At 35.8% G+C, this 26,015-nt stretch overlaps 2 protein-coding genes across 5 annotated transcripts in view; one reads left to right on the top strand and one right to left on the bottom strand.

Annotated features, from left to right (window-relative positions):
- The window catches only part of SRSF11 (serine and arginine rich splicing factor 11), a 41,000-nt gene extending 26,892 nt beyond the window's left edge, over window positions 1–14,108 (bottom strand). For 2 of the 4 annotated variants that reach the window (XM_087820514.1, XM_087820515.1), the window contains exons 1-2: window positions 14,042–14,108; window positions 1,401–1,616 (exon numbers count right to left, since the gene is read on the bottom strand). In XM_087820514.1, the coding sequence (XP_087676640.1) occupies window positions 1,401–1,594 (194 nt within the window). In that variant the 5' untranslated portion in view covers window positions 1,595–1,616; window positions 14,042–14,108. The remainder of the gene's footprint in view (window positions 1–1,400; window positions 1,617–14,041) is intronic. The other 2 variants (XM_087820516.1, XM_016216763.2) reach the window with 1 other exon arrangement.
- A 157-nt stretch (window positions 14,109–14,265) lies between these two features.
- Window positions 14,266–26,015, top strand: part of LRRC40 (leucine rich repeat containing 40) — a 37,122-nt gene continuing 25,372 nt past the window's right edge. The window contains exons 1-4 of the mRNA XM_016216796.2: window positions 14,266–14,431; window positions 19,690–19,868; window positions 21,815–21,888; window positions 24,481–24,610. Coding sequence (XP_016072282.2) covers window positions 14,281–14,431; window positions 19,690–19,868; window positions 21,815–21,888; window positions 24,481–24,610 — 534 coding nt within the window. The 5' untranslated portion in view covers window positions 14,266–14,280. The remainder of the gene's footprint in view (window positions 14,432–19,689; window positions 19,869–21,814; window positions 21,889–24,480; window positions 24,611–26,015) is intronic.

The following is a 26,015-nucleotide window of genomic DNA, read 5'->3' as shown; positions in this document are numbered from 1 at the left end:
TTGTGGAAAAAAATTATTCTGTAAAATAAATCCAGTATCTCAAATACTTCAACATGATTATAATAATCAAATGTGTCACTCATTTTCTGCCATTTACTGTTTATTAATTTTACTAACAACTTAATAAGGGGTATGCTGTGAGAAAAACCAAGTAGTTGCAAAACATCTATTTCTCTATGTTCATATTATTAAAGTTATTTGTCCGTCATTACCAAAGCAAATTGAGTTTCCATTCAAAATAACTACTATAAATAATAACTACTATAAATAACAACTATAAATAATAACTACTATAAATAACTACTATGTTCCCAGAAATGTACACTTCATGCAAATAATCCTAAAATCTCTCTCCAAATGTATATTCCCCTAAATAGTAAAGACAACACAAAAACAATTTGAAAATTACCAAGAATCATTTCAAAGTATTTTAAATAGAAAGTGATGAAACACAGAATACTTAATAAATACCACAGTATGGTCAACTTCTATTATTTTGGCGTACAAATGTATGTAGAGTTACAATTTATTACATCCACCAAAACAATAGATTTCTATTTCTTGTTTAGTACTTAAGTGAAATTATAAAACTAAGTGGGATGGGAGAACATACTGACAGTAACATTTGAATTTTCACCCTTCCGAATTATTATCATGATTATTCTATTCCTGATGTCTGTTCTGATATTTATCACATCTTATCTAACTTCATAGATTATTTTTTTCTTTACAATCCACTCATTTAATACTTTTGCAATTAAAATAATAAATGTGAGAACAGGATAAAAACAAAATGCTATGCACTCTCTAGTAAAAATTTAGAACTGTAACATATCATAAATGTATACATGATTCAAACAAAAAAACCTCTAGCGTTCGGCTATAACCCATTTTTTGTCATTAAAACTAGTCAGGTTCACTGAATTTATTGTCTGTCAGAGTATTAAATCTGTATTCACTAGGCCAGAATCCCGGAACAGTAATACTTAGCAATAAGTGAACCACCGCCTACAAAGTTTAATAATACATTTATATAGCAATGGACAATTTTGTTACTTTCCAAAGAACTCAAAGAAACACCTGATTTTTAAAAAAGATAAACCCAAACACATAAAAAGCAGTAATCTTGCTTTAACTGCCCAAAGAACGACCACGTTGGCACAATTTAAGGGGGAGGGGGAAGTCTGAGATTAAGAGCCAGTGTCTCCTAATCCCCCAAACCTTGGTCCGGCCTCTTCGCATTATTAGTAAGCCTAATATGCAAACTCTTTTATAAGTAAATGCAACAGCCAGCTTCAACTAAAGCAACCTGGTATAGGGAAGCATCGACAAGGAAATGGTGTGGTTAGGCCCAGGCTAGGGAGGAGTTAGCAAAAACGGTGATGGTGGACGATACTCACTCCGGCGGGAAGAGGCGCAGTTCGTCGATCTTGCCTAGGAAACCGAAGAGGGTCCGCATCTGCTCAGAGCTAGCGCTCGGGGAGACATTAGTCACCTGGATTACCTCGGTGCCGCCGCCTCCGCCGCCTCCGCCGCCCGGCCCGCCGCTGGGGCCCGGGCCCGCAGTGCCGGGGACGACGGTGGTGTTGCTCATGGCGCTGCTCGCGTTCTCGCTCCTGCTTTAACACATCAAACACACAACAAACAGTGAGAGGGAGGGGAGAGAGGAACCGGTTCGCCGGAGAGGGGACAGGAGGTTGTCCGCTGTTACAGCCGCTGCTGCTGCCTCCGCCGCCGTTTCTCCGCCCCGCCACTCGCCGGGGGGAGGGGACAGAGCGCGCGAGTTCGAGACCACGAGCAAACAAACGGCCACCCCCACCTCGCCTCCAACCACCTCAACCGCGGCCAGAACTCCCCACAATGCCTTGCGGCCCGGGCGCGTCACCGCCGGCTCCGCCCCGCGCAGGCCCGGCGAGTCTCGCGCAGGCGGGAGACCGCGAGAAGCCCCGCGGGCTGCTGAAAGACGTCATCCCTCTTCGCTCCCCCCTTTTTTATATTTTTTGGTAAGAGAAGTGAAAGGCATCATTTTTTTAAAGGCAATATTCACTCCCCTGCAAAATAAAAATGCACACTTTAGTAACTTCTTTAATTAAAGATGCCCACGATATTTCTTTATACAGTCAACTACAGGTCTGTGGAGTAAGCCATGAAATTCCCACCCTACCCACCAAGATTTTCCTCTCCACTAGTATAAGATTTTCTGCATCTTTACATACATTTTGGTAACATTAAGTTATAATTTGCTTTGTCGGTAAACCTTCAAAAATATCTATTTTAATGTTACACTTACTAGTGCTTTATAAGCTAATTTACTTCACAAGTCGACTATCTAAAAGCATATTGTATGGTATCTAAATATACTTCAAGTATAAGATCTGAAAACTGCAGAAAAACTTGCTCTACGTGCATATTTTTGCGTAATAATTTTTGAAGCTTTTGACTCTAACTACATGCTCGCATAATTTTCCGGCCTCATCTACACTCTCACTTCCATCAGTGTTATCCAACGACTTGCAGCCCCCAAACCTGCCTGAAGCTCCCACTGCGCTGCGCCTGCAGAAGTTACCGATGGCCGCCCTCCTGGTATCTAGCTGCCCTCTTCGCAGGCCCTTCTTCCCTTGCTGCCACGCGTCTGCAGGCAGGCAGGGCTTCCTCCCCTCTGCCTAACAACAGGGGATATTTAACTTTGTGCTGACACGCATCCCCCCCCCCCCCGCAAAGCTGTGAATCTTCTGGGTCAGTTTAGGGCCTAGCACAACGTCTGTCAGAGTCAATGCTCAATAAATGTGTTGAACACACGCATAAATAAGCCTTAATAAAGAGCCATGTATTCTATGACAATTATTAATTTACCCGATCTGGAATATTTTTGGAGGTTAACTGAGGCCTTATGGAATATTTTCATAAGTAAATATACCTGTATGAAATAATGCAGTCAAGAGTGTAATTTGTGAGAGATGATTAGAACACAAAGTTGTTGAGATTTGATGTAGAGCCAACCGGCTAGTTTACTTACTAGCTAACACACTTGTGCTAACTTTTATATAAAAGAGGGATGGGTTCGTGAATGTAACCCTCAGCAAAATTACAACTAATTGTATGTCAGTCATAAATCTGTATCTACAAATATTAAAAATGTCAGTAATGTATTTTCTCATTTTGAAACAACATATGTAACGGCCAATTAGATTCTTAAGTTTCATAAAAATAATCTGTGTATCAGGACATACAAAATGGAGGTTGCCCCCGGGGCCCCACCCATATCACAAATCTAAATCTGTCAACCTTACACTTAGGGAAAACACCTGTGAAGGAAACCGCCAATCAAAACCATCCGAATGAGCTTTAGCGGGCTTACCTTACCCTAGAACAGTGATTTTCAACCTTTTTCATCTCATGACACACATAAATTACTAAAAAAAAAAAAAGGAAAAAAAAATTTTTTTGTTAACCCTCACACGAGGATATTTTTTCCATTGAATTTTTTAGAGAAAGGGGAGGGGAGGAAAGAGCGGGGAGAGAGAAAGAGAGAAACATCGATATGAGAGAGACACATTAATTGGTTGCCTCCTGCACGTGCCCAGAACAAGGCCCGGGATGGGGCCAAGAATAGAACTTGCAAGGGAGGTTCGTGCCCTTGACCTAGAATCCAACCAGGACCCTTTGGTCTGGCTCTAACCACTGAGACAAACCAGCCACAGCAAAAAAAGGTATGATTTTGACTTACACCGGATGACTACTGCTGTGTTGGCTGTTGTCATTTTGTATCTGACATTCTAAGGGAAAAGCGGTCCCTGACTAAATAGGTATTGCATGTTTTAAAAATTCTTGCAGCACACCAGCAGCACACAGGTTGAAAACTGCTGCCTCAGAAAATAGAAACTGCTAAAGTCTCAGAAGAAAATCCTGGCCAGTCTTGCCATTTCCACATTGCCTCTTCTAATGGTCTAAAATTTACTCTTGTCCCAAATCCCTTGGAAAGAGTGCCCTACTGCTTGGGAGGCAATGTAGTCCCCAATCTATGGATTGTTTTCCTTGAATAAAGGACATCAAACTTGTTTTAATTTTGTCATATAACAAGTTCAATACTTAGTAGGAGTGCCTACTATGTGCTAAGCATGCTACAATGTTGTGATAAAAGGACAAATAACACAAGAGCAAGGTTCATGCATATTTTTTTAATGTTAATCTTTTTATTCTCTGTGGGAGATACATAGAAATCTTTTGTTATTCTACACTTTTCTGTATGTTTGACATATTTCATAATTAAAATTACATACTCAAACCAAAGAAAAAGATAGTTCTCTGATAAGATAAAAATCTTTTAAATAATCATAAGTGAGTTTGTGTATAATAACTTATTGAACATACAGATAGATGATGCTTCCATATGAAGAAACAAAGTGGAAAAAATCTTATTCTAATATGGAGTATTTTTTAATATTTTACTTCAAATAATCAATCAGCTAGAAAAAATACTGAACTAGGAGCTAGAAGGCTGGCTTAAAATACTACCTGATTATTCATTAAGCATGATTTGAGAAAATTCACTTCACTTCTAAGAACCTACTTCAGTCAGGAGCTGAGGAGATGAATTGTAATTCTGAAAATCATTTTAGGTCTAATAAATAGATTAAATAACTTAACTACTTTGCGTATTACTGTGTTTCCCATAGAAATGAAAAGCTAAAGGCAAGTAACATATATTTCAAAGTAAAATAGCAAATATATCCAACCTATGCTAGTTTTAAATCACTTCAGATTTGTTTAGGTTCCCAACTAAGCAAGATTACAAGTAGTACAGAATCTGGAGGCAGGTATCATGTCTGTGTTATTTACTTTAACTCTAGTATTATAAGAGGCTGTTTAAAAACTTGCAAATTCTTTCAAATATTATGCACCTACTATGGTCCAGGGTTTTTCCTAAACATTTGGAATATAGCAGAGAAAAGACAGGCAGTGTCCCTGATCTCATGAAACTTTGGGTCTAGTATGGGAAACTTTCAATAAAAAATACAAAGATGTAAGGGAGAAATGTGCTGTGATGAAAATAAGACAGGGTAGACGATGAGGGAGATGGTGTTATTTGAGCCATTTGAATTTCTGGGGGGAACACAATCCAAGCAGATGAAATAGAAAATTAGAAAGGTCCTGAGGATAAGAACAAGTTTGAAGAAAAGTAGGAAGACCATTTTTTTTGAATGAATGTTTTCTAGTTCATATTTCAAAGAGACTTATATGGAGATCCTTCCTATCATTATCATGTGAAAGACGTATGTATAGAGAAGAGTCAGAGAGCATTTTTGAGAATGGGTTAGGGAAGGATTCCTGTTATATCTGAATGTTTCTAATACCAAGGAAAAAGTGTCCTGCCATTTTGGCCTATATAGCCATATAGCTTCTACATGCATATTATAATGCGTAATTTCTGATAGGCTTCTGAAATTCAGAAAACTTACAGGTTCTCCATAATGGTGCCCTAATGCTCATAGGTGGGGGACCACCACGAGCACACTACCAAGAAAAATTTTAACTGGTGCTCGATATTGGCAAGAAAGTCTATCAAATAATATTAGAAAATAATGCTTTAAGCAAACCCTCTAAAACAATACCAATCCTGTCATAATGAATAAGCTTCAAGTTCTTTCCAGTATCAAGCTTCTAAAAGATCTTATGTATAAAATAATGAAACTAGACCCCTATATTACCCTATTCACAAAAAGTAACTCAAAATGGATTAAAGACCTGAAACTATAAAACTCCTAGAAGAGAACACAGGAAAATAGTCCCTTGATATGGGACTTGACAAGATTTTTTTGATTCGACACCAAAAACACAAACAACAAATACAATAAAAAATATATACATGGGACTACAACAAACTAAAAAGCTTCTGCACAGCAAAGGAAACCATCAACAAAATGAAAAGACAAAGATATTTGCAAACCATATATCTGAAAAGAGGTTAATATCCAAAACATACATGGAAGTCATATAAGTCAACAAGAAAAAACAAATACTCCTATTAAAAATGGGCAAAGGACCTGAATAGAAGTTTGTCAAAAGTATATGAATAGCCAATAGGTACAGAAAATGATGCTCAGCATCCCTAATCTTTAGGAAAATGAAATTCAAAGCCACAATGAGATATCACCTCAACGCCTGCTGGAATGGATAGCATCAAAAAGACAAGAGATACCAAATGCTGGGGAGGATGTGGTGAAAGAGGAACCCTTATGCACTACTGCTGGGACTGTAAATTCATAAGGCATTATGGAAAATAATATGCAGGCTCCTCAAAAAATTAAAAATAGAACTACCATAAAATACAGCAATCCCACTTGTGGGAATATATCTGAAAGAAACGAAAATACTATGTTGAAGAGGTATCTGTACTCCCATGTCACAGCAGCATTATTTACAATAAGACATGGAAACAACCTAAGTGTCCATGGATGAATGGATAAAGAAGTTGTGGTGTATTTGTATACAATGGAATATTACTCAGCAATAAAAATGAGTAAACCCTGTCATTTACAAAAACATGGATGGACCTTGAGAGCATTATGCTAAGTGAAATATGTCAGAGAGAGACAAGTACTATATGACCTCACAGTGGAATCTAAAACAAATAAACAAACTCATAGAAAAGAGACAGGATTTGTAGTTACCAGAAAGGGGGTGGGGGGGGAGGAACTGGAAGAAGGTGGTTAACAGGTATGAACGTCCAGTTATAAGATAAATAAGTACTGGGGATGTAGTGTACAACATGACGACTATACTTAACACTGCTATATGATATACATGAAAATTATTAAAAGAGTAAATTCCAAGATTTTTCATCACAAGAAAAAACATCTTTTCGTTTTATTTTACTTCTATATGAGATGATGGATGTTAACTAAACTTAATTGTGGTAATAATTTCATGATATATGCAAATCAAATCGTTATGCTGTATACTCCAAACTTATACAGTGCTATAAGTCAATTACATCTCAATAAAACAACAACAGAAGAAAACCACTTGTAGCAAAGACATTTCTAAGGAATAAAAACTTCATGTATTTAGAAGTTTTCAAATTAAAAGACAGAATAGGTACAAGTCTCTACTATTACTCTACCGCTGGACACCAGGTTCCCAGTTGGCTAAGTCAAGTCACCTCTGCTGTTAAACACCTTCTTATCCACTAATGGAAAAGATGGTGGAGTCCTCCAAATGGACACAATTTTGCATATCTGCAAAAGCAACAGGCCTTTTATCAAATTACTAGTTAAGCAGATCCTTTCCCCTAGCAAATACGCTTTTTGAGGACAGGGAAGGCAATGCATTGATCTTTGTGTCTCTAATGCCCAGCAATATTACACTGGAACTAACTCAGCATTTGACAAAACTTACTGAGTATCATCTATGTGCTAGAAACTTTACAAATGCTTCACATAATCTGCTCAACAAAGTCTGGGTGAACAAAGACAGGAATACATTTGTTTGATTTACAGGGAAATTTGATTGAGATAAACTCTCAAAGTATTTGGCTAAAGAAAGGAGTAAGAAAAACCTAGGAAATAAATTGCTGCTTACAAATCTGTAACTTTAAAGAGATTTATCTGCAGATCTATTTTAATTTGTATCTGTAATTCTACAAATTAGATAAGTGTATTTCCATTCTACTCCTAGTTCTATCTACAAATATGAATATCTATTTTAAAATCAAAATTGTAAATCCCACACTCCCCTTTCTTCTGCTTCATCTAAATGAAGGAAAGAGATTAAAGAATGAGTTAGCATTAGAGGACGGATAAACAGATGGATGGACACACACCCCAAGACAGAATAAAAGTCTACTTAAGTTTATTTCCAAATTCTTGCTTCATACTGTTCAACTTATATTGTCTATTAACAGCAAGGATTCTAGACCTACATTTAAAAATTGACAGCACAGGATTTGTGAGCACCTTGAAATTGTAGGCAAAAATCTGTATGTGCCCATTTTTCAAAGCTTTATTTTTATGATGAACAAAGAGAAAAAAGTAGTAGTTTGAGCATTAAGATACTGTTGCCTACATGCATATGCACAGTATTCTCAGCTATGGCGCACATGCTTGGAAATCAGTCAATTTATTTGTACACGTTTGGCTTTTTTGATTGAATGGGGTCAACAGAAATATTTGAATGGGGAAGCTCAAGGTACTGACTACTCAGTATTATCCTCTATGCTATGTGAGATTCTTCTGCAGTCTGAATTGAGAAAAGGTTTCGCAATCTTAAAAAAAAAAATCCAGTGGAAAAAAAATCCAGTGGAAAAAAAATCCAGTAGTTATATGTATCTTTACTCTGAACAGTTTCAAGCAGTTTAACATTAAACAGATTTTTCTAATCAAGGACTTAAACATTTGCACCATTTGAACTCTTTTCCTCCTATGTTTTAAAATTTAGTTTCTCTTCATGAAAGAAAATTATTTCTAAGGTCTTAGAAAACCTATAAAAAACTAAAGTGTACTCAACCCAGTAACAAGATAACATACCTTAACTGAATGTTTTTAAAATGCCTTTTAATCTTTACAACATGTAAAGGCATTACAATTGATTAAGAATGTAGGCAAGACATTAAAAAGAACAAAATCTTACTGTTTGTGACAGCATGGACTGATGTAGAGCGTATGATGCTAAATGAAATAAGTCAGTCAGAGAAAGACAAATACCACATGATTTCACTTTTATGTGGAACATAAAGAACAATATAAACGAGCAACAACAACAAAAAACAGAAACAGACTCATAGATACAGAGAATAGGCATGGAATCTATCACCAATTAGGTTAACTGTGACCTTTGGTTCATTACTTTCTGGTTCAATTTCCTCCTCTGAAAAATGAAATTATAATGCTTGCCTCACTGGGTTGTTGTGAGGCTGACGTGAGAACCACTAATGCAAACGATTAGTAAAGATAAACATTAACTACTCTACAAATGAATGGTTGGGTTACCTCTACTGGGTTCCATGTTCTACAATTACTCTGGGCTAGTACCTTGGACTAATGCTACTTCATCATTAACATGAAAAATATGAATCAGAAGAGTGAATATATACACAGAAGTTTCTTATTTAAGATCCTACATTTTAACATTTTTTTGTGTGTGGCATAGTAAAAATTTATTATAAAGTAATAAATGCAAAATGTTAAATGAGTGTACAGCTATATGAGTGTAACAAAGTAGAAGTCTCCCACTCCATTCTCCTATGCATGTTGTCAGCTACTATAAATGCTGCCTGTAACTTGCCATGTGAGCCCCAATTCCCTTATGTGAAAAATGAGAATAATGACATCATTTAAAGTTTCCAAGATCTGAAATACTATGGATATGAATGAGGCACCTACAACAGCACAAAGGCACTCAACAAATGGTAAATACCATTACAGGCAAGTCTGTGTTCCACTCTCTCATGAATAATAATACTATTCCTCATTTTTTCAATGGATGAATAATACTTTTGTCTTATCTTAGAATATTATTGTCAAATGTGTAAATACTTTGTAAACTGTTTAAGTGGTAGTGAACATGAAATATACTATTATTAGATGCCCTTTCTCCTTTAAGAGTCTGTTGCAATGGAAACATGATACCGACAAATTTCAAGTTTTCACATTCACTTTGATCCTAAGGAAGCACTTTACCAATTGCATACAAAGACAGATGGGTGGTCAAACAAAACATTCCTTTTCTGACAAAACACAGGGCTCATGAAAAACTCTTTCTAGGAAGGATTCAATTACCCTTCTACATTTTCAGAGCAAGAGTATTATTCTTATTTTCAAAAGACACAACATATGTTTGATTTATCTTAAGTAATAGTATACTCTGACATGGGTGAGAGCAACAGACTAGGAAATGACCATAAGCACAGATTTAAAAAAACAAAGGAAAATATTACTAAGTGTTTGAAACAATATGAATTCCTGACACATGCTAAAGCTAAAGGCCATAATGCTTCACCTGAGGATATTTTTTCCATTGCTTTTCAGGGAGCGTGGGAGAGTGGAAGGGAGAGAGAAACATCAACGTGAGAGAGACACTTTGATTGGTTGCCTCCCACACACCCCCTGATCCAGAAACAAGGGATAAGCCTGCAACCCAGGTCCGAATCGAACCCGGGACACTTCAGTCCGCAGGCCAGCATTCTAACCACTGAGCCAAACTGGCTAGCGCAGAATACATTAATCTTGAAAAATGAGCAAGAAAACAGCCAATGAAGGTTAGGAGTAAGAATCACTGGGAATAATGAATGGGGAACACTTTCAGCTAATTTAAGAAAAACCAATAAATGATAACATAATATTTTAATGTAATGATATAAGAGTGCTTTACAACTACCCGATTTCAGCTTTTTTAAATAAAAAGAAAATAAACCAAAAAAGAAAACTAAAAGTAATTAGAATTAAAAGAAAAATATTTTAAAAGTAGTGCCTCCACTTTTCTCCACATGAAAAACACTAACATGTTAAAAGCCTTTTTATAAAATGAAAATGAAAATATTTTCCTAAAGCAGGTGGACTATAACCCAACATTTGAATCAAACATTAAACTTCCTAGAGCAAGTTCATTACTTTCTGATTCAACAAAAGAGAAGCACTGCGAACAAAAACTATACAAATGAATAATCTAAAATAAAATACACTGTCTCCATCAGAAAAAAAATTGCCACAAACAACTCCAATACAACAGAATACAATTCAAAGCCACATCTGAAACTATGACTAAAAATGCAAAATATGTACTACGTTCAAAGAAATAATACACAATATTTTTTACTACTTTTAAAAGATGGCAGTTATAGACCTGAAAGGAAAACAAATGCAAAACTGCAAACTGAAATTTTTAAAGGGAACTAAGACATATAACGAACATCTTTAAAGTTGAATACTTAAAACATGGAGATTCAGTGTCCTATATAATTTTGTACTCAATATTGATAATATAAAGACACCTATTGATAGAGTAAGGGAAAAACACAGAAAGAAAACTTTGAGTAATAAGTATATAAGAATGTAAAAAATTCAACTAAAAAAACATTTAATAAGCAATATATTAATAATAATGCCAGTGTTAAAAAGTAAAATGTTCACTCAATAAATAACTTTATCATAAAATTGGAGTTCTCACAGATAATGCAATATTCTGAAAGACAAACAATACTGATTCAAAGTAGGCTAAATCTACATCTGTTACTTCACACAAAAAGAAACTTCCTAGAAATGTCTGCAAAGCAAATTCACTTTGCTTATCTGATAACATTTTTTTAAATAACCGTCCTTTAAAATTTTGCACAAAGTAATGGCATTTTCCTTTACTACAATTTCTCCATTTGCCTCTATAAATCCACCTTATGACTTGTGCCTTTCAGCTTCAAAAAAAATCTAATGTAGCAATGCTCATAAGAGTAACACAGCCATGTTTGAAAATGTCATTAAACTTTTTTTATTAAATTTATTGGTGTGGCATTGGTTAATAGGATTTATATAGGTTTCAAGTGTAGATTTTTATGATGCATGATCTGTATATTACACTGTTTGAAAATGTCATTAAATTTTAATGGTGGAGATAAGCTACTCTTACTGTGTTAATAGTCTTATTTTCCCTTATTAAACAAAACAGCATTTTTTGGCCGATGTAATTCTTAGGCTCAATATATTTTTGGTTTCTTCACATTCTCTTTTAATTTCACAAAGCTAGAAGAGTGAAACCTTCCATTACTTTAATAAAATGAATAAATTATAGGTAGACAAATTTTGTGGCAAAATTTTGTGCAGAAGACTCCAGCCCCTGTAATAACCCATTTTTTAAAAAAACACTTTCACTTAAATGTTCATGTTGAAAAAGGGCCGAGTTTAAAAAGGGCCGAGTTTTTAAAATTTGTAATGCATTCTTCCTAAAGTAATACAGTTGATATAAAAAGCTAATTCCCACATATAACTATATATAAATATACTCTCTAATCAAGCTCAATTCAAGTTGATAAGCTTTCAGTTTCCATAAATTTGAGATAAAATATGTATTTTTCCGAATTGCGTGAGGAAATAATTTTCACCTTCATTTACACTTGCTACACAGGTACAATACATAGTGTCCAATGGATATATACTAGTAAAATTTTTACATGTCACTTTATATCTATTGTAGTTTACCAAGAGCATAAGTCACTTGGATTTTTCAGAATTACTTTTCCATTAAACAGGCTATGCTTCTCTTACACAAAATGCAACAATGTGCCCTGGCCAGGTAGATCAGTTAGTTAGAGTGTCATCCAGATAAGCCAAGGTTGTCGTTTGATCCGATTGCCAGCCAGGGCAAACTAAACATCAGTAATGAAATATTTAACTTCAAGTAGAAGCACAATAAATAAACAAACAAATTAACAAATTACACCTTAAATGTTATCTAAAACAACATTGAAAAATTTATTGTAGGGGGAGGGGTGGCTATTGTAAAACTTGATACTTGAGCAATTCATCCTCCAAAGATAGGTTGTTAAATCCTACAAGAGAGAAAAAGGGTCTTCTCTAATAAATAAATGTCTTCTAAAACATAATTGAAGGGTCCCTTAAAATGGCTCCAGGATGTAAAGCAAGTTGAAAATGATGAAATAAAAGCCACTAGGCAAATCATAATGATTAATAAGAAGGGTTTTGAAGAGAGATCTAGGTTCAAATTCCTGGCCATAAAACTTATAGAAACTTGTGACCTTAGGCAAGTTTCTTACTTCCTTTTAGCATCAATTTTGTCATGTGCAAAACTGGTCATTGTGCTAAATAAGAGACAGCAAAAGAGGCATTATTAGCACTGAGTGTGGCTCTTATTAAGGGCTTTAATAAGGTGGCTATTATCATTATTGTCAAGACAAACTGGGAGGGAGGGGAGACCTCATTAGTGAGCTTTAAAAAACTGCGATCGACCTTGCTTTAAAACCCACTCTTTTCTTGCTTGGTAGTATAACTACTGGTACTTTTCTGCTGTTCACTCTTAGTGTACAGGACTCTACGGAACTAAAAAGGAGGGGGGAAAAAAGCGAGAAGGGGGGTTAAAAATCCAATGTTACAGGTAGCAAGAGCCAGGACTCAGGCAAAACTGTGTGGTGCAGATTTTGTCATTCTACCTCCCAAATATCCTACCGATCCCCAGCCCGAGCTGATGGGAGCTTAGGAGGACATTTCCCGGTATATGCTTTTAAAAACAAAATCACTTCAGGGAAAAGAAAAGTCAAGTATACGGGACAATTCTAAAGATGATGGATGCTTAATTATTTCTTCAATCAATCAATCAATCAATCAAACTATACATTTCATACAGAAACTAACTTTCCAGGAAAACAGACTTAACAAAATTTTCCCTTTCTACTCTGGAGTCCCTTGCTTCACCAAGGGCTCAATATTTAAAACTTTAGCTTCACTTAATTATTTTAAAAACCAAATGAGATACAAGTTGTTATCTCTAAATGAGTAAAGAAGTGAGATTTCAAAGAGGTAAAGTAAATTGCCTAAAGTTACATAGCTTGTAAGATGCAGAAGCAGCTGGGATTCCAAAGTCCAAGCTGTTTTCGCTACACGAAAGCTTGCGCCTCCACTAGACCCACCAAAACCGTCCGGTGGAGAGATCATTTATTAAGCTTTTTTCCCTTCCATCTCACACTACCTCCTATGCTGGGCTATGAACTCCAACAACAGGCCAGATGCACGAATTCTAGGAATCGAGTATAGTCCGGAAGAACAGAAATCTGTTTTATTTTCTACGCCGGGCGGCGGTCTGGCGCCGCCACGACCAGCGACAAACACAGGCCGGGGTCCAGCTCGGCTGCAGACCGCGCCCAGGTCTCAAGTTTTAGTCAAGGCCCACGTTCAGTTCAGGCCAGGGGAAGGAAGAGGGGAAGGTGGTTCTTTCCCGAAACCCTGACCACGGCGGGGGCACAGATGAGAAGGATGGCGTCGCAGTAATCCTGCGCACAATAAACCCTCAAGTCCTCCCTCAGCTGGTTAAACACACTTACTTGAGCGAAGTAATTCCAAGACACAAGGCCAGCACCGGCAACGGGAAGGGCTCCTCTGTCCTCCAGCCCCAGTCACGGACAGTGACGTCATCTGGACCGCGCCGCCAAGAGCGAAGGCCCGGCGCCCGGCCACGAGCGCGGCGCACAGAGCGCGCGCCCCCGGGAGGGGTGGGGCCCACAGCGGCGCCGCCTTTTAGCGTCATGCGCGGGGATCCGCTGCTGGAGGCGGTGGTTGAAACATGTCGCGTCTGAAAGGAGTCGCGGAGCGGGATCCCCGAGCGGGATTCAGAGCTGAAAGGAGAGACTGCGGCGCCTCAGTACCCCAGGGGCTGTTAAAGGCGGCGAGGAAGAGCGGCCAGTTAAACCTGTCGGGTCGGAACCTCAGTGAAGGTAAGATCCAGGGTACGAGCCGATTTGCGTCCTGTCAGAAAGCACTTGTTCCAGGCAGCCTCCCTGTCCTCTAGCCTGGCTTTGGCCGCCTTTGTCTCACCCTTCTAGCCAGGATCTCTTTGCTTTAATTGAGGCACTCATCGCACTTCCATTGACAAGGTCAGCCCAGTTCGGTTCCTACTTTCTCTCCAGGAATGTCTGGTGAAGGGACCCTGATGGGAATAGGGCCAAAATTTAAACGGGGCGTCTTCCAGAATTCCCAGTCTCTGAGATAAACAACACAACGTGTGACTAAGTTAGCTATCAAATGATGGGCAAATACTTTTTCTTTGGCCCTCATTTCCCTCCTCTCAATTCGATCTAAAATTCTGTACTTTATCAGTTCGTTTGTGAACTTAGTGAATGCCAGTGTTCCCTGACAGGACACTTTGAGCAGCTGGGCAGTCCCAAGTACAAGGAATAATGAGCATATTTCTTAAATTGCCGATCAAGACAGATGCCATACAGAGTGAATTTGGGACCATCCTCATAAACCTAATAAAGATCAACAAGCACAAATTTGGATACCATGAATGAATAATAAATAGACAGATGCTCTTCTGACTATCTGGAAGGTAGTGCGAAGTGGGGAAAGAGATAATATATCATCCTTCCTGTAATGTTTTCCTCTATTTATAGTCAGGTTTTAGGCTATCTTGTATTAAAACTTTTCATTTCCCTTCTAATGATTGCTTTTTAATTGTGTTGTGTATAGAGTAGACCAAGCAAATACTTGCTGAATGAATGAATGAATGACATAAAATCTCTGCTCTACCTCATAAAGCTTTTAATCAATGGGAACATAAGTATTTTAAAACTACAGTTATGCATATACACTTGGTTTTCCCAAAGCTTGAAATATTTTTCTTTATATTAAAGGACTGGGGCTCACTCCTTTGCTTCCTGTAAGACTCTGCTCAGAGGTCACAGGTCAGAGAGGCTCTTCCTAACAACCCTTCCTGTAAATACCATTCCTAACACTCTGTTCTCTTACCTGTTTAATTTTTAAATAGCATTTATTACTCTCAGAATTTATAGTATGTATTTTTTTGTTTATTGATTTCTCTGCTCTCTCACTAGAATGTTAGTTCCATGAGGTCAAGCTTAGTTTTTTCACTGTTGTATTCCTAGTACTAAAGTTGTGCTTGGTACATAGTAGATTCTTATTAAACATTTGTGAGTGGAGTAAGTGAATGAGTATTTCCAAATAACAAAGTGATGTGTTGGAATGTACTTATTGACTAGACCCAGATGATTTAGTCTGTTAAAATTTTAGGGAGCAAATGAATTTTGACTCTTGGTTCCATGATGACATGGATCAGTGCTCTTTAGGTTATTATTGTATAAATAGGGCCTAACACAATACCTGACACACACTAGGTACTCAGTAAAACGATGTTGAATGGGTGAATGTACAACATTTCATAGGAGAGAAAAGCTATAAATGGGAGAGGCACATGGTATTTGTAGCTTATGTCAAAAAAGAATTTATGTTTTTATAATATAGAAAGTATTTATCTAGCTGTAGCCTTCAATTTCATCTCTTGTCAGTCAACCTTAAATACCCAAACCACTGTAATTCTGAACTGTCTATAGTTCCTTATGAGTCATGCTCCTTATTTCCATTTCTTTGCTAATGTAACTTTGAGATGCTTAATCTTTCTGTGTCTTATTTTCTTTTTTAAAATGTGGTAATAATGCCCGGCCGGGCGTGGCTCAGCAGTTGAGCGTCGACCTAAGATCCAGGCGATCAGGGTTTGATTCCCGGTCAGGGCACATGCCCGAGTGTTGGGCTGCAGCCGATCAATGACTCATCATTGATGTTTCTATCTCTCTCTCTCCCTCTCCTTCCCTCTCTCTGAAATCAATAAAGATATATTAAAAAAAAAGAAAAAGTGGTAATAATAATAATAATAGAACCTTCTAAGGTTTAAAGGAGCTAATATGCATAAAGTGACTGGTACATAAAAAGTACACAGTAAAAGTTGGCTATTGCTGTTATCATTTCAATAGCCTCCTAAGGGGTTTCCTGGATTTCTTGTCCTAAATCAGTGTCATTTCCAAGAGTTATCTTTCCAAAGCACAGATCTTATGTCACTGAGAACATTTACTCCCCATAGCCCTCAAGATTCAGTGTAAAGTTCTTAATACAACATACAAAAACCCTTTTGAAATCTTACTCCAAGGTATCTAGATAAGACCTCCCATCTCTTTTCAGAATCCTATACTATAAGAATGACAAAAACAAATTCCTTTTCCCCATGGTTTATATTACTCAGTGTTGTACCAGTCTGTTTTGATAATGTCATGTATCTACCATCCATATAGAATAGTTTCTTTCCATAAAAATCCCCTGAGCTCTGTCTATTCATTCTTTACTCTGCTTCCCCTGAAGCTGTGGCAACCACCAGTCTTTTTACTCTATGTATTTTTGTCTTTTCCAAAATGTCATATAGTTGGAGTCAGAGTATGAAGCTTTCCAGACTAGCTTTTTTCACTAAGCAATATGCATTTTAGTTTCCTCTATTTCTTTTTTTGAATTGATAGTTCATTTCTCTTTATCACTGAATAATATTCTATGGTATGCATTTACCATTTTGTTTATCCCCTCACCTTTTGAAGGACACTTGGTTGTTTCTAGCTTTTGGCAGTTATGAATGAAGCTGCTATTTGTGTGCAGGTTTTTGTGTGGACATGTTTTCAGCTCATTTGGGTATAAATCTAGGAGCACCATTGTTGGGTCACACGGTAAGACTATGCTTAGCTTTGTAGGAAATTGACAGTCTTCCAAAGTGTATGTACCATTTTGCATTCCCACCAGCAATGAATAAAAGTTCCTGTTGCTCTACATTTTTGCCATCATTTGGCATTATCTGGTTTTTGGTGTTTATCTATTCAACGGCTATATAATGGTATCTTGTTGTTTTAATTTGCTGATCCTTAAAGACATATGCTCATTTGCCATCTGTATATCTTCTTTGGTGAGGTGCCTGTTTAGATTTTTTGCCCATTTTTAAATTGGATTGTTTGTTTTCTTCTTGTTGAGTATCTTTGTCCTTTATCTTTTTATGCTATATGTCTCCACTTAATAACTTAATAGTAAGTGATACATCGAAGTAGCACAGAAGCGTGTTGGATACGGGTCTTAAAATCTGTGTTATAGGAAGTATAGATAAAAATCTACAGAAGCATATTTGACATAATCAGAGTAATTAAAGAAAATGATTATTACTCTCTTTTCTGATAAACTTTTACTAAATTGTCCCTTTTACTGGCCTACACATGGTTGTACTTTTTAAAATATACCAACTTTTTAAAAAGTCCCCTCATTATCTTTATTATTATCCCCAAATATTATTACCCAAAATTATGAATTATGTTCAAAAGATATTATTAAACTTGGCTTCTTTCAGATTGCTGTCAATATGTATGAGGCATCATCAGAGATATTTTATGTGAAGTATATGAGGTAATAAATATGAAAGTGTTTGTGTGCCATGGGGAGTGCCGCATACTTATTTAAATAGCATTTGTTATATACATATACTATCTGTGTTTCTTCCAGATATTGTACTAGGTACCAAGGAAGCAAAATGACACTTCGAACAATTCATAGTCACATAAGCATTTTAACATGAGCTTTATTCAAATTTATTTATTAAGAATTGTATTTGTAGCCCTGCCGGGCGTGGCTCAGCGGTTGAGCGTCAACCTGGGATCCAGGCGATTGGGGTTCGGTTCCCGGTCAGGGCACATGCCCAGGTTGTGGGCTCGATCAATGACTCTCTCATCATTGATGTTTCTATCTCTCTCTCTCCCTCTCCTTTCCTCAATCTGAGATCAGTAAAGATATATTTAAAAAAAAAAGAAAAAAGAATTGTATTTGTTAAATAATAAGTTTTTGTTATACTCCAAGCCTTTCTTTTCTCCTTTATATATATGCACACATATATGTAGATATTTGTTTATTCATTTACCTGTATATATGCACATAAGGTTCAAAAATTACATTATTTGTATTTTAAAAATTGACATCCTTTTTTATTTTAAGTTAGCCTTATTGGGGTATAATTTACAAACAGTATGCACATCCATTTTAAGTGTACAATTTAATGAGTTTTGGCAAATGTATACAGTTGGGTAACTACTGCCACAATCAAGTTATAGAACATTTCCAACACTTGAAAATTTCCCTTATGCCCCTTTGCTGTCAATCTAACCTCAGTACTCCACATAACCAGTGATTGATCTGCTTTTTGCAATAGAGATTAGCCTCTTCCAGAATTTCATTTAAATGGAATTATACACTTGTGATTTTTTTGTTTTAGGCTTCTTTTGCATAGTATAATGTTTTCTGGGTGTTTTTTTTTTGAGGCTTATCCTTTTTATTGTAAAATAATAGTACATTCACCTATTTATAGACATTTGAGTTTTTTCTAGTTTTGGGCTATTATGAATAAAATTGCCATGAGCTTACAAGTACAGCCTTTGTGTGGACATGTGTTATCATTTCTGTTGAATATGCCAGATAAAATAGAGAGCAGCTATCAGAGTCAGATATGCCTTCTAAATATTCACTGAGAGGCAAGACAATATAGCTTTGCCAGGGTTTGAATCCCATCGCTGCTATTTAGTAGCTGTATAATGCTGGGTAAATTACAATTCTCTCTGTGTCCCATTTTTCTCATCTATAAAACAAGGATAGTAATAGCACCTACCTCACAGAGTTGTTATGAGGTTTAAATGAGTTAGTATGTTAGAAAACTGCCTGTTGTTTGTAAATCATATCTATTATTATTATTAGCTATTGTTATTACCAGTGCTTTCTCAGACTATAAATGTTGATTTTCATGCCTTTTGTTACTCTGTTAGAATAATAGTAGAATCTCTTCTTTACCTTGTATATATGTACCCATTAGGTGTTATGCAGAGTGCATATATAGTAAATATAGTTGAATAAAGATAAAAGTGAGATCTAATATGTAAAATACATATCACATATTGTTTTTGAATAAAATCAACTTTTACTCTAATCTAGTTACAATTCATTGTTATTTGACTTATTTGAAATGTTTTTTTTACTGTTTCAGCAATTGCTTTTTAGTAGGTAAACTGAATAGCTATTACAAAAGTAATAAAAGTATGTCACTTAGTATCTAACTACTTGTTTTCTGTCCCTCCCCCCCCTTTTTTTTTGGCTCTGATTGTGTTGGAAATAGTTCCTCAATGTGTCTGGAGAATAAATGTGGATATCCCTGAGGAAGCTAAGAATCTTTCATTCAGTACTACTGAGCGATGGTGGGAACAGACGGATTTGACCAAATTAATCATATCCAACAATAAACTTCAGTCACTTACAGATGACCTCCGACTCCTGCCTGCACTCACTGTTCTTGATGTAAGTTGACTGATTATAAAAATGGGTCACTAGTTGAGGAGACTCTGATTCTAAATTTAGGCTTTGATAAGCAGAAAACCCATTTCAGTTGGTAAAATACAAGGAAGAATAACAAATTATCGTTAGTCATAACAATGGTTATGAGTGTGTAGTCAGAACATCATGTTTCAAATTTTGACTCTGCCACTTGATAGCTGTATAAACTTGGGAAAGTTACCTCTTTGTGCCTCAGTTTCCACATCTATAAACCAAGACTGATACTACTACCTAATTATAAACGTTGTTCTTAGAATTAAGTGAGTTAATGCATACAAACAGAATTAGTATTTAACAAGTGGTTGCTGCTACTCATATTTTTCTATTGCTGTTATTTTATAAAATATATCTTTATTGATTTCAGAGAGAAGGAGGGAGAGAGAGAGAGAGAAACATCAGTGATGAGAGGATCGTCATTGATCGGCTGCCTCCTGCACTCCCCCTACTGAAGATTGAGCCCCAAACCGGGGAATCAAACCACGATTTCCTGGATCCTAGGTCGATGCTCAACCACTGAGCCATGCCTCGCCAGGCTATTGCTGTTATTTTTAATATCATTATTATTCTAGATATTAAAGCAAGTACAGTTGATTCTTGAATAATGCAGGGGTTAGGGCTACCAGTCCCCTGCACATTTGAAAATCCCTGTATGAATTTTGACTCCCTCAAAACTTAATTACTAATAGCCTACTGTTTACCAGAAGCCTTACTAATAACATAAACAGTAGATTAACATATATTGTGCATGCTATATATATTACATACTGTATTTTTACAATAAATTAAGCTAGAGAAAAGAAACTGTTATTAAGAAAATCATAAGGGCCCTGGCCGGTGTGACTCAGTGGTTAGAGCATCAGCCTGTGCACTGAAGGGTCTCAGGTTTCATTCCCAGCCAAGGGCACATACCTGGGTTGCAAGTTTGCTCCCTGGCCCTGGTTGGGGCGCATGCAGGAGACAGCCAGTCAATGTGGCTTTCTCACATCTATGTTTCTCTCTCCCCCTCTCTCTTCCTCTCTCCCTTTCTCTTCCCCCTTTCTCCCTCCCTTCCACTCTCTGAGACACGATGGAAAAAAATATCCTCATATGAGGATTAACAAAAAAAAAAAAAAAGGAAAGAGAAAATCATAAGAGAAACTACATCTACAGTATTTACTGAAAATGTAAATAAGGGGAGCCATGCAGTTCAAACCCAAGCTGTTCAAGGGTCAACTGTACTTAAGATTAATTTTTTTTTAATTTAACTTTCAACATTGACTTAAATTTTTTAACTTAAATTTTTGTGTGTTTATTCAGGGACTATGTTTTAGTCTGTAGTTGCCATGGCATATGATAAAATGAGTAGTTTATTTCACAATCTATCCAATTCTGATGTCCTTAACTTAGGAACATCAAATATCTTCCCATTCATATCTGAAAAGTTGAATCTAGTCAAATTTCTAGAGAAGTTTTTTATTTTCTTCATTTGTGAAATGAATGGATTGGCTTAGGTATTCTCTAAGGTTTCTGGTATCTTGAAAACGATATGATTCTTTGAGTACTTGAGAGAAATCCCTTATCCACTTTCATTTATTTTTGTGTATGTTGACATAAATCATGCCATCAGAGGGCTGTTGTTAGTGTCTAATCCTCTCATCTCATATTTGAGATTGAAATTCCACTCAGTGAGGTGAAGTTTTTTTTTAATTGTAATATTTAATAGTGATGACATAACTTCATGATATCTGAACAGCAGTTTGATCAGTTTCAAAATCCTTTTCCTCTTCTATACACAGAACAAATTTCCAATACCCAACTCGATGCTATTGAATTAGAAGAACGGGATTATTGTTGAAGAATTTTGTACAATGGCAAAGCTAATGTATGGTTAATTTTAAGATTAAGATATTGACTCTTTTAATAACTTTTAGATACATGACAATCAGCTGACATCCCTTCCTTCTGCTATAAGAGAATTAGAAAATCTTCAGAAACTTAATGTCAGGTAAAATTTAAACTTCTTTCTTTTCTCTTTTTAAAAAATATTGTATTTTTTCCATTACCATTTATCCCTTCTATGCCCTCTTCCATCTCCAGCACCTTCCCCCCCCCGCCTGCAATCACCACACTGTTGTCCATGTCCGTGAGTTCTTTTTTTTTAAGAGTGTACTTTAATGTTCCATTTTTTGTTGTTGTTTTTTTGTTTTGTTTTGTTTTTTATTAATTTCGGTGAGAGGAAGAGAAAGGGAGAGAGAGATAGAAACATCAGTGAGAGAGAAACATTGATCAGTTGCCTCCTGCACACACCCTATTGGGGATCGAGCCCACAACCCGGGCATGTGCCGTGACCAGGGATATAACTGTGACCTCCAGCTTCAGGGGTTGATGCTTAACCACTGAGCCACACCAGCCGGGCGAGTTCTTTTTTTCTTTTTTTCTTAATCCCCCCCACCCTACTACCACCACCATTAGCACCCCCAATGCTATCTACCTGGTATTCTTTAAAATTTTTTTCTAACACTATAAAGTATTTTTGTATTGCCTCAGAAAGTGGTTAAAGCAGAATAAGAATTGTAAGTTTTAATTCTCAGATTATTTTTATTTTTTGTTTTAGAATTGTCTACATGCTTTTTGGCTTTACAAATTTAAGGCCAATTGATTTTTTAAAAATAATTTTGTTTTGCCCTGGCCCAGTGGCTCACTTGGTTGGAGTGTCATCCCATACCAAAAAAGGTTGCAGGTTCAATTCCTGGTCAGGACACATAACTAGGTTGTGCGTTCGATCCCCTCTGGGGCATGCGGGAGGCAATTGATTGATTTTCTTCTCTCTGTGTGTCTCTCCCTTCTTCTCTTTCTAAAAATCAATAAAAATCTATCCTCCAGTGAGGATTTAAAAAAACAAAACCCAACTTCTGTTTTATTTTTGTGAAACAATTTTATGTGGTTATTTTAGAAAACCTCTTTGTTGATATCTCAAGTTTTAAGCTACTTTGATATTCTAAAAATATCTAAGTGTTAAGCAATAGGAAGATATTGAAAACAGTTCTTTCATTAATGATGAAAAACTTTATGGTTTTGATATTAGTGGTTTTTAATCTTTTCTGTGGGCTCCTGGGGTTCCATGGATATGCTTCTGGTACTCATTGATAGATATATGGGAGGCTAGGCGGCTAACGCTCTTTATTGCACATCCAGACTTTCAAGAAAGAATAACTGCCTTATATGTTACATATACACAGATTAGGAGAAAATGGGTTAGGGCAGATTTCATTTAGGAGAAAAGGCAAAAAGGTTTAAGTATTCAAAACATAGTTTGAAAACTATGGTTTATAAAATAGATATTGTTACAGATCTATCTAATATAGCCAAGTCTCTGTTTTCTGAAGGTATGTTAACTGGTTTGAAGAAAAACAGTACCTCAAATAACAGTACTCATCTGGTGGAAACTTAAAATCATCATAAATTAACAAAAATATATAAAAATAGGTACACAAAAAATAGGTGCTTATTGTTTAGAACTACATTAGAATTTCTCCTTACAAGTCAAAGCATGGATGTGGCTTTCAAAAACAGGAATAGGGAGGGTTGAGAGGAAGAGGTGAGAGAGAATAGAGTGCATGTGGCTTTAGTTTTAGCTTCCAACAAATATGAACATTAGGGTAGAGGAAATAAATGAGGAAAATAAATGGAGGAAGTATATAGCTAGAAATATAATTCTGCTCAACTACATCCTTATCAAATATACAAAAATTTTAATTACATAACCAACAGTAGTAACTAATTTTTGACAGTTTTTAGTGGTTCTTATTTTAGAACACATCTTTTAGCATTTTTGTTCCAACTAGTTTTATTTTAGTATAACTTAAGGTTATGGTTAGTTACCCCCTTACACATTTCTCCATTATTTGCTGAATAATTGTATATGGCATGAAAATAGAGTGGAATTCCTAAGTGAATAGTTGAGATAAATCTGGGAACAAGTTAAGTCATCTCTTAATTATCAGGGAGTGTGTATCATCCTTGGTGACTTGGGACTTCTCTTAAACAAATAAGTTAAATATCCCTATAGAAGGACTGAGCTGAAACATTAAAACAAAGTACAAAGAAGAGTGGAGTTTTACATTACATTCAAATGAACAGGCCCTCAGACAGAAATAGCTATGTTTGTGTTGGATGCTAAGTTTAAAACCTAACTCCATATAAGATGTGACTCCATTGTAGTGTGTATGTGTGCACATTTTTGTCAAAATTCTAAAATTCTGACAAAATACAGTATAAAATATTAAGAGTCCAGTGTATCCTTTCACATTATATGCAAAATTAAGAGTTGATTACAAGGAAGCAATCAAAAGTTCACAACTTATTTATTTGGTTAAAACCTTTATTTTTTTGCTGTTTTCCTTTGAAACCCTCAATGTAATAACCTTAGATTATTATTTAATGTGTGTATACTTTTAAGGTATGAAGTTTGATAACTTTAATATTAGTAACCATATTCCATGTTTTTAATGAGTCCATGTAGTTGGTTAGCATTAAAAAACCTTTATAAATATTTACTATGTTGTCAACCAATTATTCAACATTTATTAATTAATAGCCATAACAAACTGAAAATACTCCCTGAAGAAATTACAAACCTAAGAAACCTAAAGGGCCTGTATCTCCAGCATAATGAACTAACTTGCATACCAGAAGGATTTCAACAACTTTTCAATTTAGAAGATTTGGTAAGCTGTGATTTTCCAATTTTTATATAATTTGGGGCTGATTGCATTTTTCATTAGGCTGAGAATTTGGATATATGATTAAAATCATGAGAAAATGGGAAGCTGATTATATGATTAGATTACCAGAAATTAGGTAGTTAAAAACATTAGTAATATAGATTTGTTTTTTCCTGTTTTCTTATAAAATCACCTTAGGTTTTAATTTAGGAGTAGAGTTTTCAAAAGGGGTGATGGGGATAACTTTGTTATTGAGAGGTTTTTATGGCTTAGCAAATTAGAGGAAAGGTGTCTTTAGCATATATCAATTATACCAATTCCCTTTTCTATATCCATTCCACTTCCTCCTTTATAGGCCTTATAGTTTCCCATCCTTTGAGCGTCCCCTCTGAGTACCCATATAATCCCTTTAAGGCCTGCCTTTTCTTCTCTACTTTTCAAAATGGCCACATTATCTGGCAAAATTTTTTTACATCTGTGTCACATCTTAAGTAGAGATAACTAAAGCAATAGAAGTACTATTTTAATAATATTATTAAGTATTATATAAATAATAGGTACTTTGTTTTGTGCTTTACATATGATAAGGTAGATAGTTTTATTCCATAATACAGATAAGAAACTAGGCTTCTAAAAAAGAAGCAACTTATTGGAAATCATTCAACTAGTAAGTAAGGAATTCAGGATTTTAACATAAGCCAATTTGACTTCAAAGTGTATCCTCTCCCCCCTTTTACCTCTGAAGGAGTAACATTCCACTGTAAGGTATCCTATCTGAAAGACTTTAGCTATGTTGTAACAATCTCTATTCCACATAGTTATTTAATATTATATTCTTGTTCCTTTCCCTATTGCATGTTTGGAAAACTCATTTTTTTTTTAAGGGAAAAATTACTTCTTTTCTGTCTGTTTTTTTTTTTTTTCTGTAAAAACATCCCTCGTGATTATTTCCCTTTGTCTGCTCTAGTGTTTGAAATCAAAATACACACTCTCCTCAACCATTCTTTCAGTATCTCTGTCAGTCTGGTTAGATTGAAAATAAGGTTTGGAAAGTAAAAGACAGAGGTAGATAAGTGAATGGCAAAGGAAGGAACCATCATATTTTCTTATGAAATTTACTTGTTAAAGGTAGCAAGTGAATTTTTTTTTTAAAAACAGAGTCTATAATAAAAAGGAAACCTAGTAAACTATAACAGTTTCCCGGTTGTTTCCTTTTATGGGTTCCTGGATTATAGGTAGCATAATGAAAGGATGATTCAGTTGAGAATTGTGTTAAGGACTCAGCATCAAATAAACCATAATGTGAGCAACAGTAATTAAAATGTTAAAAGTATAAGCATCTGTAATAATTTATGCTAGTAATATTTCTTAGCTATGTAAAAACTACTTAGCATAATGGTAGTAAATA

Source organism: Miniopterus natalensis, chromosome 9 (assembly GCF_054644295.1).
Source record: "Miniopterus natalensis isolate mMinNat1 chromosome 9, mMinNat1.hap1, whole genome shotgun sequence".
NCBI lineage: Eukaryota > Metazoa > Chordata > Mammalia > Chiroptera > Miniopteridae > Miniopterus > Miniopterus natalensis.
This window is presented reverse-complemented; position numbering and strand designations above follow the sequence as displayed.